At 40.3% G+C, this 16,936-nt stretch overlaps 1 protein-coding gene across 4 annotated transcripts in view; it reads left to right on the top strand.

The window, feature by feature from the left end:
* Window positions 1-309: 309 nt before the first annotated feature.
* Erlin1 (ER lipid raft associated 1) overlaps window positions 310-16,936 on the top strand; it is a 35,640-nt gene continuing 19,013 nt past the window's right edge. For 2 of the 4 annotated variants that reach the window (XR_004943290.1, XM_036170009.1), the window contains exons 1-7: window positions 325-531; window positions 686-809; window positions 2,398-2,479; window positions 7,172-7,218; window positions 8,325-8,386; window positions 11,283-11,408; window positions 13,765-13,838. Coding sequence is in view for 3 of the 4 variants with exons in the window: in XM_036170009.1 (XP_036025902.1) it covers window positions 697-809; window positions 2,398-2,479; window positions 7,172-7,218; window positions 8,325-8,386; window positions 11,283-11,408; window positions 13,765-13,838 (504 nt within the window). In the remaining variant the exon portion in view is untranslated. Of the gene's footprint in view, window positions 532-662; window positions 810-2,397; window positions 2,480-7,171; window positions 7,219-8,324; window positions 8,387-11,282; window positions 11,409-13,764; window positions 13,839-16,936 lie in introns of all 4 variants that reach the window. The other 2 variants (XM_036170026.1, XM_036170018.1) reach the window with 2 other exon arrangements.

Raw genomic sequence — 16,936 nt, 5'->3', positions numbered from 1 at the left:
ACTGGTCTGGTGGCTTCCTCAGTGCAGGATGTGTACCTGAAGAACATGGGTACCTTGACAGTTTGGCGGCTTACAAGCCACAAAGGGATGGAGAGACAGCCTCTACACTGAGGGGCTCAGTCCTCGGGGCTGGAGCGCCGGGACCAGCGCCGGGACCAACGCCTGTCCCAGGGGTCAAGCCCCGTGCGAGCAAGGGGCGAGGAAGCACCGCGCTGCGAGAGCCCAGGCCAATTTTGTCCCGCCCGCTCACCGTCCCACGAGTCGCGGGCGGGGGCTGCGTGGCGTGCGTCCCCGCGCAGCCGCAGTGCCGGGAAGGTGGGCGGGGCCGGCTGTTGGCAGCAGTTGGCGGAGCCGGGAGGCGGCTGCACGTGCGGGCGGGGGCGATGCGTCACTGACCGGTGAGGCGCGGCTGAGGGGTCGCGGTTCTCCGGGTGCCTGAGGCCAGGGCTGCCCCCCGGTAGGAGCCTTCCGCCCGGGTAGCCGGGGAAGGGGTGTCACGAGCTGCGCCGAGCCGGGGCCGCCGGCGTGGAGGTTCGCTAGGGGAGCGCTGGCTGGGGGAGAGCCGGGGGCCGGAGCGCGGGGCTTCCTTCCCCGCCTCAGCCCGCGACCGGACGCGGGCTCTTCACGGGGTGGGGGACCGGGCTGTCACTCAGGGCACGCAGGTTCCTCTCCTTCCCCTGCCCAGGAGGAACAAGCATGAACATGACTCAAGCCCGGGTTCTGGTGGCTGCAGTGGTGGGGCTGGTGGTGGTCCTGCTCTACGCCTCCATCCACAAGATCGAGGAGGGACACCTGGCCGTGTACTACAGGTGAGCGCCGCCGGGCACTGGCAGCGCGGGGGCCAGGGCTCCGAGAAGGGTCCGGTGGTCACACTGGAGTCTGGGAAGTGGTTTCACCCCAGCTGCTGGGAGTTGACCTTCGGCGGGGCACCGTTCAGGTGTCGGGCGGGCGGGTCGGGGCCAAGTTCGTTTGGAGCAGAGCTGGAGACTCCTTAGGAGGGAAGGAAGTCGCCACAGCAACCAAGATGACTAATTCTAACTCGTTATAGTCTGTACAACTGTACAGGTGTTTAGTTCGCCACTGTAGATGTTGCCTACTTAGGACGTTTCTCCCTAAGTTGTTGTTGTTGTTGTTGTTGTTGTTGTTGTTTTCTTCGTTAAAAACCTCCCAGTATCTGGTTATGTCTCCCAAAGTCTTAATGACCATGACAGTGTTATGTCCGTGAAGTCAAGAGACAAAAATCACACTTACAGGCCACCTTTCTCACTTTTCCCAAGTCAAGGTGAGGAAGAGCGTGAGCTATGTTGCCGTCTAGTTGCTTTGGCCTAGCTTTTCTTTGGTATAAATTAACACCAGCTCCTTTTGGTATAGACTGATAAGAAGAGCCAGTTTGTGGAGAAATCGAGATAGTGGTTTATTCAGAAAAAAGCAGATTTTGCTTATTTCCATCACCCCCCCACCCCGTTCTGGTATTTCTACTTTTAGATTCATCCTGAGTTCTAGAAAAAGTACTAGAACTTTTAATGGTATGTCTTAACAGATGGAATTCTAGCATGAGAAATGCCTGGACCACATGTTTGTCATTGTCCTTACAACAGGAAAACCACAAAGAATAGATACCACTCCCCAAAAATTGAGATGAACCTGAAACAGTTTATCTTTTTAATTATGACTTTCAATCCTGTTCATATATTCACGACAAGGATTAATGTGTGAATTTACAGTTCATTGTGTATAATAGAACTTTTTTGATGTATTTGTCCCTAAACAACTACTCTTCATAATTCCCAGGGGCATGTTTTCATAGTTCACATATTCTAGAATTTGATGGACAAGTCTGTATCTCACCTGTACTCTCAACCCTCTTGCCATCCATCTTTCCATGCTATTTTTTGTTGCCTTTATACAGAAACTCTGTTCCCAGAATTTTAATGATGTATCAAAAGAGCCATTAACCTTAGATATTTTCTTCTTCCTTGAAAGTTTATATTTTCCTCTTTTTTAAACTTAGTGATTAAATGTATTGTTCTGACTTGGCCTCTTGTTGTGTGCAATTAGGTACCTTAATTGAGAGTCGTTAGAATTTTTCCATAAGTATTTGTCAGAAAGCTAAGGACCAGAGAGGATTTTTGAGCCCAAGAGCGTGTTGGAGACCCAGAGGTGTGGTTGGTGGAGCTTATGAAACAAGGTGCAATATTGGCAGTTGACTTTGATGCATTTTCACATTTTTAAGTGTGGTGGATGTTTTCAGGAGCAGTTGTCCATCTTGAGTAACTCTGTTGTAAGGCTAGTAGGTTAGTAACTTGAGTAATAGTGGATGTTTATTATAGCATTTTAGAATTGGAAAGAGAGTTTTTCCTATTTACAGTTTTGTCAACTGAAACATCTTTTTTGCAGGGGAGGAGCTTTGCTAACTAGCCCCAGTGGACCAGGCTATCATATCATGTTGCCTTTCATTACTACATTCAGATCTGTGCAGGTGAGTGATTCCTAGGGATTCCAGATAGACAGGTGTGACTGGAGTTACCACACTTGTGGGTGGGGATGGATTTCCTTATTGCCTAAGCAAATGTTGGTATTTACTTAAATACGGAGTGAAAGTTCAGAGTACAACTGTCATGGCACAAGTAATGATTTCAAACCACCTTGCCTTGAATTGAAAGTGTAGACTAGGCAGCTTGTCAAGACTGACCTCTGTCATCTGTATAATGGTATTAGCAGGTTTTATGTTACTTCATTCAAAATAAAAGAATTGAAGACATAATTAGGAATACAAATCAGTGATTACTTGGTTTAGAACTATTTGGTTTCCATAGAGGCAGGCTCCTAGGCTACTGTTAACATGGAAGAATGAATTTTTATACACAGCTTTTCAGCCTCACATCTTTGCCTGGTGCATTAAACACAAATTTATGAGGAACCTGAGTGAATGTGGTACTTTAACAGCATTTCAGAATATTTGAAATAAGTATCTGGTTCTTGCATAAAGTATCTTGGCCATCTGACATATTAATAAATATATTTGTATAACAAGGTGGCAGAATAGGCAGAATTGGGCTCTAATTTGCAAACTCAGTGAGATCATAAATCTTTGAATTTATCTACCATCTGTTGCAGATTTTTCAGGAAACAAGAAAAGTCAGTGTTATTGATATTACCACTTAAATTCTCAGCTTTCTGCTAAGTGAGAGTGACCATGACTGCCGGACTCTCCCAGGGTTCTTCCCTTTTAGGGCTTAGGGGAGAATCGCACCTACTGGAGTGAAACACGGGGAGCGTGAGGCTCTTCCCCTGGTCACCGTGATCTCCAGATTGACTCCCATATTTTATTATGTACAGCAATACAGTTTACATACTAAACAGGTTTTGGTTTGGTTTTTTGAGACAGGGTTTCTCTGTGTAGCTTCGCGCCTTTCCTGGAACTCACTCTGTAGCCCAGGCTGGCCTCGAACTCACAGAGATCCGCCTGCCTCTGCCTCCCGAGTGCTGGGATTAAAGGCATGCGCCACCACCACCCAGCAAATTAATACAGTTTTAAACAAAAGCAAAAGGGAAATTTTTAGGTTACAAAACCTCTCCCCTAGAAAAACATTTTATCTTACTTTTGTGTTGGTATGACAGATGTATCCAGTGACGAGTAATGTCTAATTCCTACTGCACTTTTTATGCCTTTGTGTCTTGGCTAATGTTGTCACTCTTCGTTCACCATCTCTTACCCCCCTTTCTGTCCTGCCCTAATCTTGCAGCCTTTTAAGGCTCTTCCCAGTCTCTTTCCTCTTCTGATCTTAGCTCACAAGCAACTCTTAATAGTCTTGAAGTTAGCGACAGCATCATCAGACTCAGAAATCAGGGTCTTTTCAGGTCTTATTCAAAGCCAGGTAAATCTGTCTTTGCCTTTCTAAAACTCACTGTTAAGAAGTATGGTGCAGCAATAAAGTAGATATAGACAATAATAGTAAATAGATTTTTAATTATACGTACATAGCAAAATACGGTGCATGATAGTAATACAGTTGTCAGAGATGAAGTGAAATTAATAAAAAGATTTCAATATAAAGTATTATTAATTCATTGAAAATTAAGTGTTAGAGTCAGTGTAACAAGATAGGAATGTTCTTTCTGTGTTTAAAAAAAAAGTAGCATTCTAGGCAAGAATAATAAAACTTTTTAAAGAAACTATTTTATTTTATGTGCATTAGTGTTTTGGCTACATGTATGTCTGTGTGAGAGTGTCAGAAGCCCCAGAACTGGAGTGACAGACGGATGTGAGCTGCCATGTGGGTGCTGGGAATTGAATTCCAGTCCTCTGAAATCGCTGCTAGTGTTCTTAACTGCTGAGCCATCTCTCTGGCCCCTTAAAAAACTGAAACTTTTCTTAAGAACAGTCATAAATTTGTGTTTTGGGATTTGGGGAACATATTAGAAGATACAGGTCTATTTAAACAAATGGTTTAACAGAATTGATCATTGAAAGGACTAATATACATGAATGTGAAATCCCATGTATAAGGTACAGAGACAAAGCAGTATTTAGAGAAATTATTTTAAATCTTTAGCCTTTATATACTTTATAAAGTAAGCATTCACTTTTCACCTCTTGTGGTTTTTTTGAGACATGGTCTACTGTGTAGCCAAGGCTGTCCTAGAATTTGCTGCCTAAGCCAGCCTAAATACAAACTTGCAATTCAGTCTTCTGAGGGCTCTGATTACACAGTTGTGCCACCATAACATTTCTTTCATATTGGGAAAATAATTAGATGTATAGAAGTACATAGAATATGATATTAAATTTGAAAAGTTATTATTTGACTCCTAGTTTTTCTTGGTTTGAAAGTTGGTACAAAATAGTGAAAATTGCCTTAGTTTAATGCTTTGAAAGAAATAAAATATACTGAACTCATTTTTTTTTATCAGCCTTCTCCCCTCACTTTGTGGGGCATTATCTCTAATATTACCACCACACTAATCTTTAAACCAAAGAATTACATTTTATTCTTTCTATGCTGGAATTACATATTTAACCAATGATAACCTTTTTTTTTTTTTTTTTTTGGTTTTGTAGACCAGGCTGGCCTCGAACTCACAGAGATCCACCTGCCTCTGCCTCCCGAGTGCTGGGATTACAGGTGTGCGCCACCACCGCCCAGCACATCTTTCCATCTTTCCTTTATTCTATCTCCAAGATTGACACCTAACTTATCCTAGACAAGTTACTTCTTTAGCATTCTAGGTGGTTTTCTTGCCTCTCAGTAAGCTGAATAACAACATGATCAGAGGAATTAAGGAAAACCCCCTTTCCCCTCCAGTGCTAAGAGATCAACCCTAGGGCTTAAACCCAGAGCCTTGAGCATTCTAGGCAGGTCTCCACCGCCCCGCCTGCATCTTGTGTCTTCTTTCCCCAGACTGGGCCTTGCCATCCCAAGGGAGTGGGAAACTCGCACCTCTCCCACCTCCGACTCCCACATAGCTGGTTTGCATAACCATTATCAGCTCTGACAGGTTTTTTTTGAAAGGTTCATTTTATGATTGTGTATAACAGGGATCAAAGAGCACTTAAACTGTTCAGCAATATTCAAGACCTTCAGCCTAATATCACTGTGTTCTTTTCTCAGAATTTACCATTCATCTGAGTCACGCCTTCTGCTTCATACAAACCAGTCTGCCTTGGGTGTACACTTTTGTCTTCTGCAGTGTGTATTTGAATAGGACATTAATTAAACTGAAGATGTCCCTCTTAAGTTCTTACTTCTCCATTTCTAGGTCTGTCTTGTTTGTTTGTTTCTTTTTGTTTGTTGTCTTCTTGTTTGTTTGCTTTTCCTAGATAGGGTCTCTTTGTGTAGCCCTGGAGCTCCTTTGTAGACCAGACTGGCCTTGAACTCACAGAGATCCACCTGCTTCTGCCTCGGCCTCCGGGTGCTGGGATTAAAGGTGTTAGCCACCATCACTCGGCTAGATCTTCCTATTAATACTTAATTTCAGAGATCTTTTAATTTTTTTATTTTTAAATGTATGTGTATATGTGTGCACCTACTTGTCTGTGGACCACATGCTGTGGTGTCTGCAGAGGCCAGAAGAGGCGTTGAGTGCTCTGGAATGGGAGCTACAAGCAGTTGTGAGGCACTGTATGTGGTACAGTGCTATGTGGTGGGTGCTAGAAACCAAACCCAGGTCCTTTGAAAGAGTGTTAAGTACTTTTAATTGCCAAGCTATCTCTCTTAAGAGCTTTTAAAACTAGTATTTCATTCCTTGTAACAATACCTAAAAGCTCAGTTTATACAGTTACTTTTGTACCTACTGATAGGTTTCTTTGTAAGAATTTTATTTCCTATGCTAGGTTGTGATTTTGATGTAACGGGGACCATATTCCATAAAATAGCATATTTTGTGTGCTTAACAAGGTGTAATGTGTCTGGAATATACTGCTGACCTATTCGAAACCTTAGAATACACAATAAGAGGTCATTCTGATATAAAGAAAGGTGTGATGTGGCAGAGCAATTAAGAACCAGATTATCGGTTCACTAAGGAGGAAGCAGTATTGGTGTTGGCACTTAGGTTAAAAGGCAAACTGAACAGAACATGTGAGAGAGCAGTAGTTCCTTAGGCAAAACATTGACTACAGCTTTGCTGTTGAGTTCAAGGTAGCTTTGGTTCATAAATTACTTGTGTGCAAAAATAGTTACTTACCATCACTGTAAACACTAATAGTCAGGAGTCAAAGTTCAGAGCACAGACCTTAGAGTGTTACTTGTGAGCTGTGTAGTTTGCGATCTCAAGCCAGCTCTAAATATTTTCCTGCCTGCTAGTTGATAGGACATTGAATGCACTATTTCCTAGTGCATTTTGAGTCTAGCCTTCCTAATAAAACATGTAGTATTCAAGTCTTTGTAGATATAGAGAGAAATGGTTAACTACATAACTGATCTTTGGAGACAGCAGCTCTCTAGAGATTCCTCTCTGGGATCAACAGGGTTGTTTGTTTTGTTTTGTTTTGTTTTTGAGATAGGGTCTCTGTATTCCTAGCTGTCCTGGAGCTTACTATGTAAATCAGGCTGGCCTCAAACTCACAGAGATCCACCTGCCTCTGCCTCCCGAGTGCTGGGATTAAAGGCATGCGCCACCACTGGCCAGCCAGCACGCACGTTTTAATGAACTATTTTTTCCTTCCCAGACAACACTACAAACAGATGAAGTTAAAAATGTGCCTTGTGGAACAAGGTAAGCTTTCCCCTTTGTGACCCTTACCCTTTACTTTCTTTAGTTCTAATGACGTTTTTAGAGCAGTAGTCATTTAGAAACCTTTGTTAGTTGTTTTGCTTTGTTTTTGAGTCAGACAGACTCTCACTATGTGGCCCTTGTTGGCCGAGGACTTAGTATGTAGACTAGGCTGGCATCAAACTTGAAACAGTCCTGCTGCCTCTGCTTCCCAAACCCTGAGATTACAGGTATATGTCACCAAGCCTGGCTAAGACACTTCTATATATGCATGGTAGCAATAGAGATTTTTGTGCTGTGAATTACTTGGATAAAGCTGTAAAAAGGAGCAATTAGGTATTAGAGAAGAGTGGAGTTTTAGAGCTAGCCGACTAACTATATGAGCATTACCACACCTGTGTTACTATTTTAATTGACAGGAAAATGAAGCAGAAAGTATAGGCTTCACATAGCCCTCCGCTGGTACCTTGATTAGCATCTCTAAGCTCAGTTCCCTAAAGTCAGGGAGTAAGACTTACGTTACCGTTATTGTAAGAGTTTGAATTTGTGTATGTGGCCAGAACTTGTCTCTGAATTGATGCTCAGTAAAAGATTACTTTAAAAAAACCATTCCACTTTACTTTATAATGTTAAATGTCATCTAAATGAGAGTTTCTGAATCAGTAGGTCTTCAATAGAATTCATGTCTCGGATGAAGTCCCTGAAAAATGCTTTTGGTCTAAAGGCCTCTAAGAATTGCTGCCCTTAAAAGACTGGGGTAAAAAAGGAAACAAAGCGTGGTGTCACTAAAACACACTCACTACACTAAATTGTATCAAGTGAGGAATGTGAGGTACAGGCACTTTTTTAAATTGCCTAGTTTAAATGACTTTAAAGTATTGCTTTTACAAACTTAAAAGGGTAACTTTAACATCTGTAGAGGGGCAGATACATTTTAAAAGGGACCAAGCTCTCTTATGTTTTAAGTTAATAGATTAAGTTCTCCCTAGGTTTTAAATTAGATTATCAAGTTCTCCCTAAGTCTGTCTATAACTTCTTAATTGTACTTCATTGCTCTTATTGTGGCTCTGGCTCATACTTTTTCTGTTTTTGTTGTTCATTTGTTTTAGTGGTGGGGTCATGATCTATATTGACCGAATAGAAGTGGTTAATATGTTGGCTCCTTATGCAGGTATGTTACCTATCTGCTGTGTTTGTATAATTATAACCAGGGTTTTTATAACTGAGGAAGGAGTAGGAAGGTTCTTTTTTAAAGTTTTACCACCTCAGTGATTACTGATGAATATAAAAGAATAATCATGAAAATATTTCCAGAAAATAGAGGTAGAAACATATCACAAGTTATGGACAGAATTAGTTTTTAGTAGTCTTAAGAGCTACTCCTCTCTGAATTTACTGTTTCTAAAAGTGAGTGTTTCTAGAAAAAGAAAGTGGCATTGTATCCAATTATAATGAGGAAGAATTTTTTGTATCCTAAAGATCTATAACTGATGGAATTTCCTTGGGTCACACTTATTTGTTATTGTAGAAAAAATCTTTTCTAGTCGAGATTTGCCATAACTTGCAAAGCAATCTGAAAGTCTGAAGTATAAGAAAGCATTTTCGTAGTAAAAGAGATAAAGTGAATACATGTTCTTTAAAAAGCAGGACTGTGGAGGGAGATGATGGCTCAGTTAGTTCATGCTTGCTGTGCAGGCATGAAGACCTGAATTCAGTCCTCAGCACCTAACAGCTTAGCATGGTGGTGTGCACGTGTAATTCCAGTGTGAGGCAAAAGCAAGAAGATCCCTGAGGTTCAGTGGCTAGCCAGTCTAGCCTAATAGTGAGAGCCAAGAATGACACCTGAGATTGGTTTGTGGCCTGCGTGTGTGTGTGTGTGTGTGTGTGTGTGTGTGTGTGTGTGTGTGTGTGTGTATACACATACAGAGGTGCATGTGCATCACATGTACATACACACAGGAAATTTAATTGCAAGTTTTGAGTGTCTGGTCTTCATCCTTGTTAATGAATCATCATGCCAAGTAAAGCTATGCCAGGTGTTTTGCAAGAGCATTGAAAAAGTGAAGATGGTAGGCAGCCTTTGCCTCTAAGGTGTTCTCAATTCTTTAGAGGACGCGATAGGAAGGGAAAACAGATATTGAAGTACAGGGTCATGTTGAGTTTCACATCACTTGTACACACACAGATAGTGAAAAAATTTCAGAGTAAAGAGTTGCAAGTATATGATTGTCAAGTGGTTTTGAATGGTATTTTTAGAAGTTATTTTCTTCATGGTTTTTCCTCTTCAGTTCTCCATATCTGTGGCTTTTGCCAAACATATCAAAAATATTCAGGAGAAAAGATAAATCTGTACTTAACATATATGAACTTTTCCCCTGTCATTAGTCTCCAAACTATACAGTAGAGTAAATTTTAATATGGTAAATGATATTGTTAGATATTATGTAATCACCTAGAAGATGAAGTATACAGGTGAATATGAAGTTTATATGCAGATGTACTCAGTTTAATATAAGAGACTTAGACATCTGTAGATTTTAGTATCTCCATTGGATCTTGGCACCAACCCCCCACAGATACCAGCAGATGACTATGTGTTCCCTGATCACAAATCACTGGAATGAGCTATGATTCAGAATTGAAAAAGAGGAAAGCTGGTAGCACTCTCCCTAGAGATAGACACACTTTTGGAAGATGATGAAGCCGTGTATTTTGGAGTTAAATATTTATCAACAACTGTTCCATTAACTATGACCTAGAGTCCAGTTGCAGCTAATAGCCTATGTAGGAAGGCCACTGGCGCAGGCATTTGGGTGTGAGAATAGATGCGGAAAGCAGCGTGTTTTATAGATAAAACACAGGTTCTGACACCGTCTGTTATGTACCTTTGGGGATATTTCTAAAAGTTCCTGGTTCTTAGTTTCCTAAGATGGAAAATGGGGAGGGAGGGTGGTGAAATAAGCACCAGTGTATATAAGTCACCTAATGTAAAGCCTGGTAAACGTTAGCTCTGTCCCTGGAGTCTTTAGTGTAAGCTTTTAAAACTACGCTTGAGAGTTTCTAAGTTAACATAAAGTAGTGGATTTCATTACAGCATTTCTATGCATGTCATCCTTCCTCCTGGGCTCTCTTCCCATGTCCCCTGTCTCTTCTGGCTGGTTCCTTTATCCAGATAATCTTCTCTTCTTTATATTATGTGTATTTCATTACTCTTTCTCCCCTTCCTTAGATCTCTCCTTCACCTCCCATGATCTTCTTTCTAGTTGTATGATACGCATGTGTGCAAGCACACATGTAATATTAATCTAGGTTCTAAGTATGAGAGAAAATTGAAGTGTTTTTCTTCCTGAATCTGGCTTATTTCACTTCACAGTGGTTTCCAGTTCCATCCATTATGAAAATGTTATGATTTTATTTTAATTCACAGCTATATAACATTCTATTGTATATATTTAGTACACTTTAAAAAATCCATTTATCTGTTGATGGATACCTAGGCTAGATCCATTTTCTGACTGTTGTGAATAGTACAACAATAAGCATGGAAGTTGAAGTTGAGTCCTTCAGGAATATACCTAAGGAGTGGGACAGCTAAGTTCTGTGGCAGTTAAAAATCTCCATAAGGTCTGCTCAAGTAAAAATCACCTTTTAAAAAATTACACACATATTTTTATATATTTTAAATCACATATTTACAGCAGCTTTCTTGCTGTCCTTCAGTTATCTCTTGAGTAAAGTTTTGTTTTGCAATAATTGCTTATACTTTCCTGCTTCTCAGTTCATCTTCACACTGCTGCACAAGTACACATCTGACTCCTTCCTTCCATAGTGTTGACAGTCTATCTTTTCCTTAGTGTAGAATTTGAGGTCTGTTAATGTTACGAATGTAAGGAAATGTTCAATTGAGCCCAAGAAGTGTAAGGTCTGTGAGTTGTGCTTTACGTTTTCACTATTTTGTTGATACTTTTCCTCATGGATAATATACTACTTTAACTTTATCATTGCTGCATTTGAAGAGACTTGGGTCACTGTTGAGTGAAACAAACATGGGTTGTAATCTCCTTCAGTGTTTGATATTGTGAGGAACTACACTGCAGATTATGACAAGACTTTAATCTTCAATAAAATCCACCATGAGCTGAACCAGTTTTGTAGTGCCCACACACTTCAAGAAGTTTACATAGAATTATTTGGTAAGTAGTAATTTGTTTTAAATGTATAAGTAGACAGTGATTAGAAATCTTATTAAGTATTGATGCTGTAATGTTAGTAAACTTGGGGCCATTTGAGCATTTTCTCTGAATTTTTATTAGAGCAAGCATCTTTAAAATACTTTGTTTTTATCTAGTGATACTTTTTTTCTTATTCTCTCTCTCTCTCTCTCCCTCTATCTATCTATCTATCTATCTATCTATCTATCTATCTATCTATCTGAGATATTGTCTTACTATATAGCCCAGACTGACCTCAAATTTACAGAGATAAGCCTGCTTCTGCTTCCCAAGTGCTGGGATTAAAGGCATGTACCACCATGCTCCACTTAAATGATTTCTTATATAACTTGGTAGGAATTAGAAAATCTTTATTCACATGCTATATTCTGTTTTCACTATATTTTGTTAAAGCCTAGAAGTATATGTTTGAGAGTATGCTGTCTAGTTAATCAACTTGACATAAGTTAGAGTCATTTGGGAAAGGGGGCCTCAGTTAAGAAAATGCCCCCATCAGACTGGCCTGTGAACAAGCCTGTGGAGTATTTTCTTGATTGATGATTGATGTGGGCGGGCACAGCTCACTGTGGGTGGTGCCACTCCCGGGCTCAAGGTCCTGAGTGCTATATAAAAGCAGACTGAGCCAGCCACTAAGCAGCAGTGTTCTTGTGTAGCTTCTGCTTCCATTACTGCCTCCAGGATCTTGCCCTGCCTTGACTTCCTTAGTGAGGGGCTGTAATCTGTGAGGTGAAATAACTCTTTGCTTCTCAAGTTGCTTTGGGTCAGGGTGTTTTATTACAGCAATAGACACTAAGACAGGAGTGTTTCTTAAGATCCACTTCCATGCATTGGGATTCAGGATTTGTTAGGACAGGCAGGACCTCGCATGTAGTTGTATTCACTTTATTACACATAAAGGATACAGGTTAAAAACTAGCAAAAGTACAAGGTTATAATGGTAAAGTCAAAAGAAAACCACATATAGAATCCTCTTCTAGTAGAGTCACACAGGTACAAGCTTATGTGAAATGTTGACTGCTGGCAAACTCTTAGCTACTCAGCACCTAGCAATCTCACTGGAGGTTGATCATATAGAATCCCTCTGCCAACCACATAGCAAACGTCTAGGTTCCCTGAGGAAAGCTAGTGTTCAGATTGAACCACTTTGTATAAACAGGCACAGTGTGGCACCTTTTACCAGTTCTGGCGTGGTGTTGGGAGTCCTGCCCAGATCCAGACTTCAAAGTACAAAGAGCTACAGTCCCAGGCCTACTATGTTACCTTTCTTCTGTAAAAGTTTTCACTTGAGATAATGAAAGGTCTGGCCAGGGAATTGGGTTTGTCATCTTTGGTGTTTAACTCTCCTTCCTGGAATTCTTAGTTTATTTCTCAGTGTGAGGTATGGGAATGGCTAATCAACTTAAAGTTTACCAGTTGACGGACCTACAAGATAGCTCAGTGAGTAAAGGGACTTGCAGTCAAACCTGATGATCTCAATTCAATCCCCAGGCTCCACATATTGGAATGAAAGAACCAACAACACACAAAATAAACTGTAATTAAACTAAATGCTTGCTTTTGATAATTGACAGCTACTGCAATACCAGACTTATCACATTACTGGCTGCTTTAGTAATGGTGAAACTACCATTGAGGTGATTAAAAATTGAACCATTGTAAGATTAATTCAAGTTACACCTTCCTTATGGTCTAACTTACCTTTGTTTCAAAGACTTGCCTCTCTTTCTAAATTCTTGTTTTAAGTCCAAAGTGATAGGAAGGTAATAATCAACAGAAAAACATTTAGTTATTTGGGCATTTGGGGAAAGATTTACTAAAAGTTTATTGTGAGAATCAAGATATATAGGCCAGATGTGGTGGTACATCTATAACCCTAGCACCTAGGAAACTAAGGGGATTGTAAGTTTAGACCAGTCTGAGCTTTTATAAAAGGAATAAGGCATGCGTTAAGAAATTAAAGACTCAGCTTCTTCATTTATTCAAAAACTGCGTTTAGCCAATAATTATTAATCTAATAAAAGTATAAGTTATCCAGTAAATGCACTGATCCAAAGTTAAATTGAACTTACTGAATAAACATTTTGGCAGGTAAACCTCGAATGGCTGTTTGTCATATTTCTTCCTTAATAGGTTATTTCTCAAAAAGAGAAATGCTTTGTATTCATCTCACTTATACTTGATATATACTTTATCAAATTGTTTAAGTTCAGTGAAAGAGTAAGACTGGAATCAATGTCTCTCCTGACTGGTTTTGTTTTGGCGTTAATTAAAAATAACCAAATATCATGAGATTTGTTGTTTTTGGCTTCAAAACCAGATCAAATAGATGAAAACCTGAAGCAGGCATTGCAGAAGGATTTAAACATTATGGCTCCAGGTCTCACTATTCAGGTAAGCTCAGGAATTTCTAGGGACATTCGGGGGGGGGGGGGGGGTTCCGAGAGCTTCCAGTTGAATGCTTTCATATGATTGGTTATGCAGTTCCTTAATCAAATCACTATGGTGACTTTACATCCTTGTGGAAATGAGAAGCATGCGGAATGGTATTTTCTGGTCAGTTTTTAGGAGGATAATCCAAAGCTCTTATGAAAAACTAAGTTTATATTTCAACTAAGTATGAGTTCTCTTTAAACACAGTAATGGTTATTTGCCATTATAAAAGTCTACATTGCCTTCACTAACATGAGAAGGGAGTTCAAATGGAAGAAGTAAACCACAGTTCTGGACGAAATAGATGTCACAGAGTATTAGTTGACAGGTCATCCATGGGGCAGTGACTGCTATTAGAGTGTTGTAAGAATAAGAGGCTATTTCAAGAGAGCATGCCTAAGAACTTTAATTCAATTAAAGTTCTAGAGTAATCCTGACATGTTCATTAAATTTACATGTAAAAAAGGAGAAAAGTATTTCATGCCAGGCATGATGTTACTCAGGTGCAGCTGAAATCTCAGTAGCTACATAGAATTCCTTTCCTCATATTACTTAGCCATTTTTCTGTTCCCAGTTTTTTAATTAATCAGCATTAGTATAACGAACCATGACATATTCTTCTTGTGTACAAATTGTCTTTCAAGGAGATTGCACACATACAAATCATTATCATCAGTGTTCCTATGATACAGTCACTAGCATTGGGTTCAATGAAGTATGCAGGCTTTCTCCATGTAGATAAATGAGTAGTTCTCTCTCTTTGACTTGTATTTCTTTGGTTATATTTAATGAAATTAAACATCTTTTGATATTTTTTAATAGTCAACTTCTGTTAGTATTTGCTTCATATCCTTTGCTCATTTTTCTGGTGGATTTTTTTTTCTTACTGATGTATAAGTTCTGGATATTTTTATACACAAACTCAGCTTTGTTGTTTCTACTAATAATTCCTTTGGTTGGTGGGGCAGGAAGAGAGGTGGGTGGGTATTTCTTCCATATGAAATTTAGGCATTGCTTTAAATCTATAGATGATTTAGTTACACAGTCATTTCCACAATGTTAATTCTCTCAGTGAGGGGTCCATGGAATCCTTCACAGGATGCATCTCAGCCACCTTAGTGTTTGTACCTTACTAATCTCTAGACTGGAGCTCAGCCAGGTTTGCCGAGGGTTTGGTGACCTGTGGGTACCTAAGAAGAACCTATGCAGTTCATTGTCCGCCTCTGCAGCCATCCCTTGTCCAGCAGGGCTGAGAAGACCCAGGCAGTCTAAAGAGAGGCCTAGCGTTCCACTTTCCTCCCCACAAAATCACAGTGGGTAATATGCCTTTGGCCTTGATGAGAGGGAGAAGAATGATCTCACCGGAAAGTTTGAGAAACTGTATTTGCAAAGCTAATAGGATTTATTGTAAAAGAAACACAGTTTTATCCATCTCTGCACCAGATCTTCTCATGGAACTAATTCATGGTATGAAAGATGTTAAGGTGGTTGTCATTCTGGTCAAGATCCATATCATGGGTTTATGAGTTCTGCTTTAGCATCCAAAGACTTGCTATCTATATTTGCCCAGCCTGGGTAACAATTTGCATTCTGCAGACATTAAATGGTTTGGTTCATCCTGGCCATGGAGTTTTGTCTTAAGTGAGCCAGATGAGATGAGTTTCTCAACTGTTCATACTGTTCAGACCCATGAAACCAATTCCAATAAGGAGAAGGATTGGGAACAGTTCACCATGCATTATTTCCTGGCTGAATCCCAGAACCAGAATAGCCTAGTCTGAGGCTCTGATTCTCAGAAAGGTATGTCATCCAAGTAGCACTATGTCCTACATATTGTTCATCTTTCTCTATTATTGGTGTACTGGGGGTTCTTTGGATGTAGACATAAAGTCAAGGAGCTGCTACTTGTCAGGCAAGAAGCCATTCACTAGGAGCTGTGACCCCTGCTCTGAGGGGCATTGGCCTCTAAGGCATTTTTGAGGAACTGTTACTAAAGTGTTTGACAATTATGAAATCACTGAAAAACTTCCGTTCCTAAGTACATTGTATAAGGAGGGAGAGAGACAGCCACCAAGAACCAAGCTGCGCTTCCTAGGCAGAAACTATAGATCCCCTTAGACCAGTGTGTAGTAGTATTTGCTCCACACATGACCTTAGGCTACACAGCCAGTCACCAGGATAAAATAAAAAAGGAAGAAGGAAACATGTGACTCCTCTGTCCTCTCCCTTTAAGAGGTCAAGTACAGTGGCGCACACCTTTAATTCCCGAACTCAGGAGGCAGAGCCAGGCAGATATCTGTGAGTTCGAGGCCAGCCTTGGTCTACAGAGAGAGATTCAGGATAAGCACCAAAACTACACAGAGAAACCCTGTCTTGAAAAAACCAAGAGAGAGAGAGAGAGAGAGAGAGAGAGAGAGAGAGAGAGAGAGAGATTGATTGATCAATGGATCAAGTATTTGGCCAGAAGCACTGCCTCCTTCAGGCCGTATAGCCCAAGGTCATGGGTGGAGCAAATACCACTATGTTAGTCCTTCTCAACCTTCTTAATGCCAGTGACCCTTTAACATGGTTCCTCGTGTAGTGATGGCCCCCCAACCATAAAATAAAATTATTTCATTGCCACTTCATAATTGTAATTTTGCTACTCTTATGAATAGTAATGTAAATCTCTGATATGCAACTCCAAAGCGGTCTCCACCCACCTGTTGAGAACCACTGCCTTAGACCATCTCTCTGAGCCCTCTAAGCAAGAATAAGATAAGGAACTCAACCAAAGCAGATGTTGCTTAACCCAAAATACCTATACTTCTCCCAAAGACAGGTACAGTCAAATATAGTAGGAAACTTGTATGAGTTTTCACAGACAGACTGAAGAAGTTGCTTGCCTTCATCCTATTCTTTTTGAGGTGTTTCCACCAGTAAGTGGTGAAAGTTGAGCAAAGAAGAGAGGTGGCGTGTGTTTGGTTTTTAGGTTTTTTGTTTGTTTATTAAATACAACTTTATTTTATGTGCATTGGTGTGATGTCAGATCCCCTGGAACTGGAGTTATAGACAGTTGT

Source organism: Onychomys torridus, chromosome 1, assembly GCF_903995425.1.
Source record: "Onychomys torridus chromosome 1, mOncTor1.1, whole genome shotgun sequence".
Lineage (NCBI taxonomy): Eukaryota > Metazoa > Chordata > Mammalia > Rodentia > Cricetidae > Onychomys > Onychomys torridus.
Note: the sequence above shows the minus strand (reverse complement) of the source record. Positions and strands in the feature narration are given on the sequence as shown.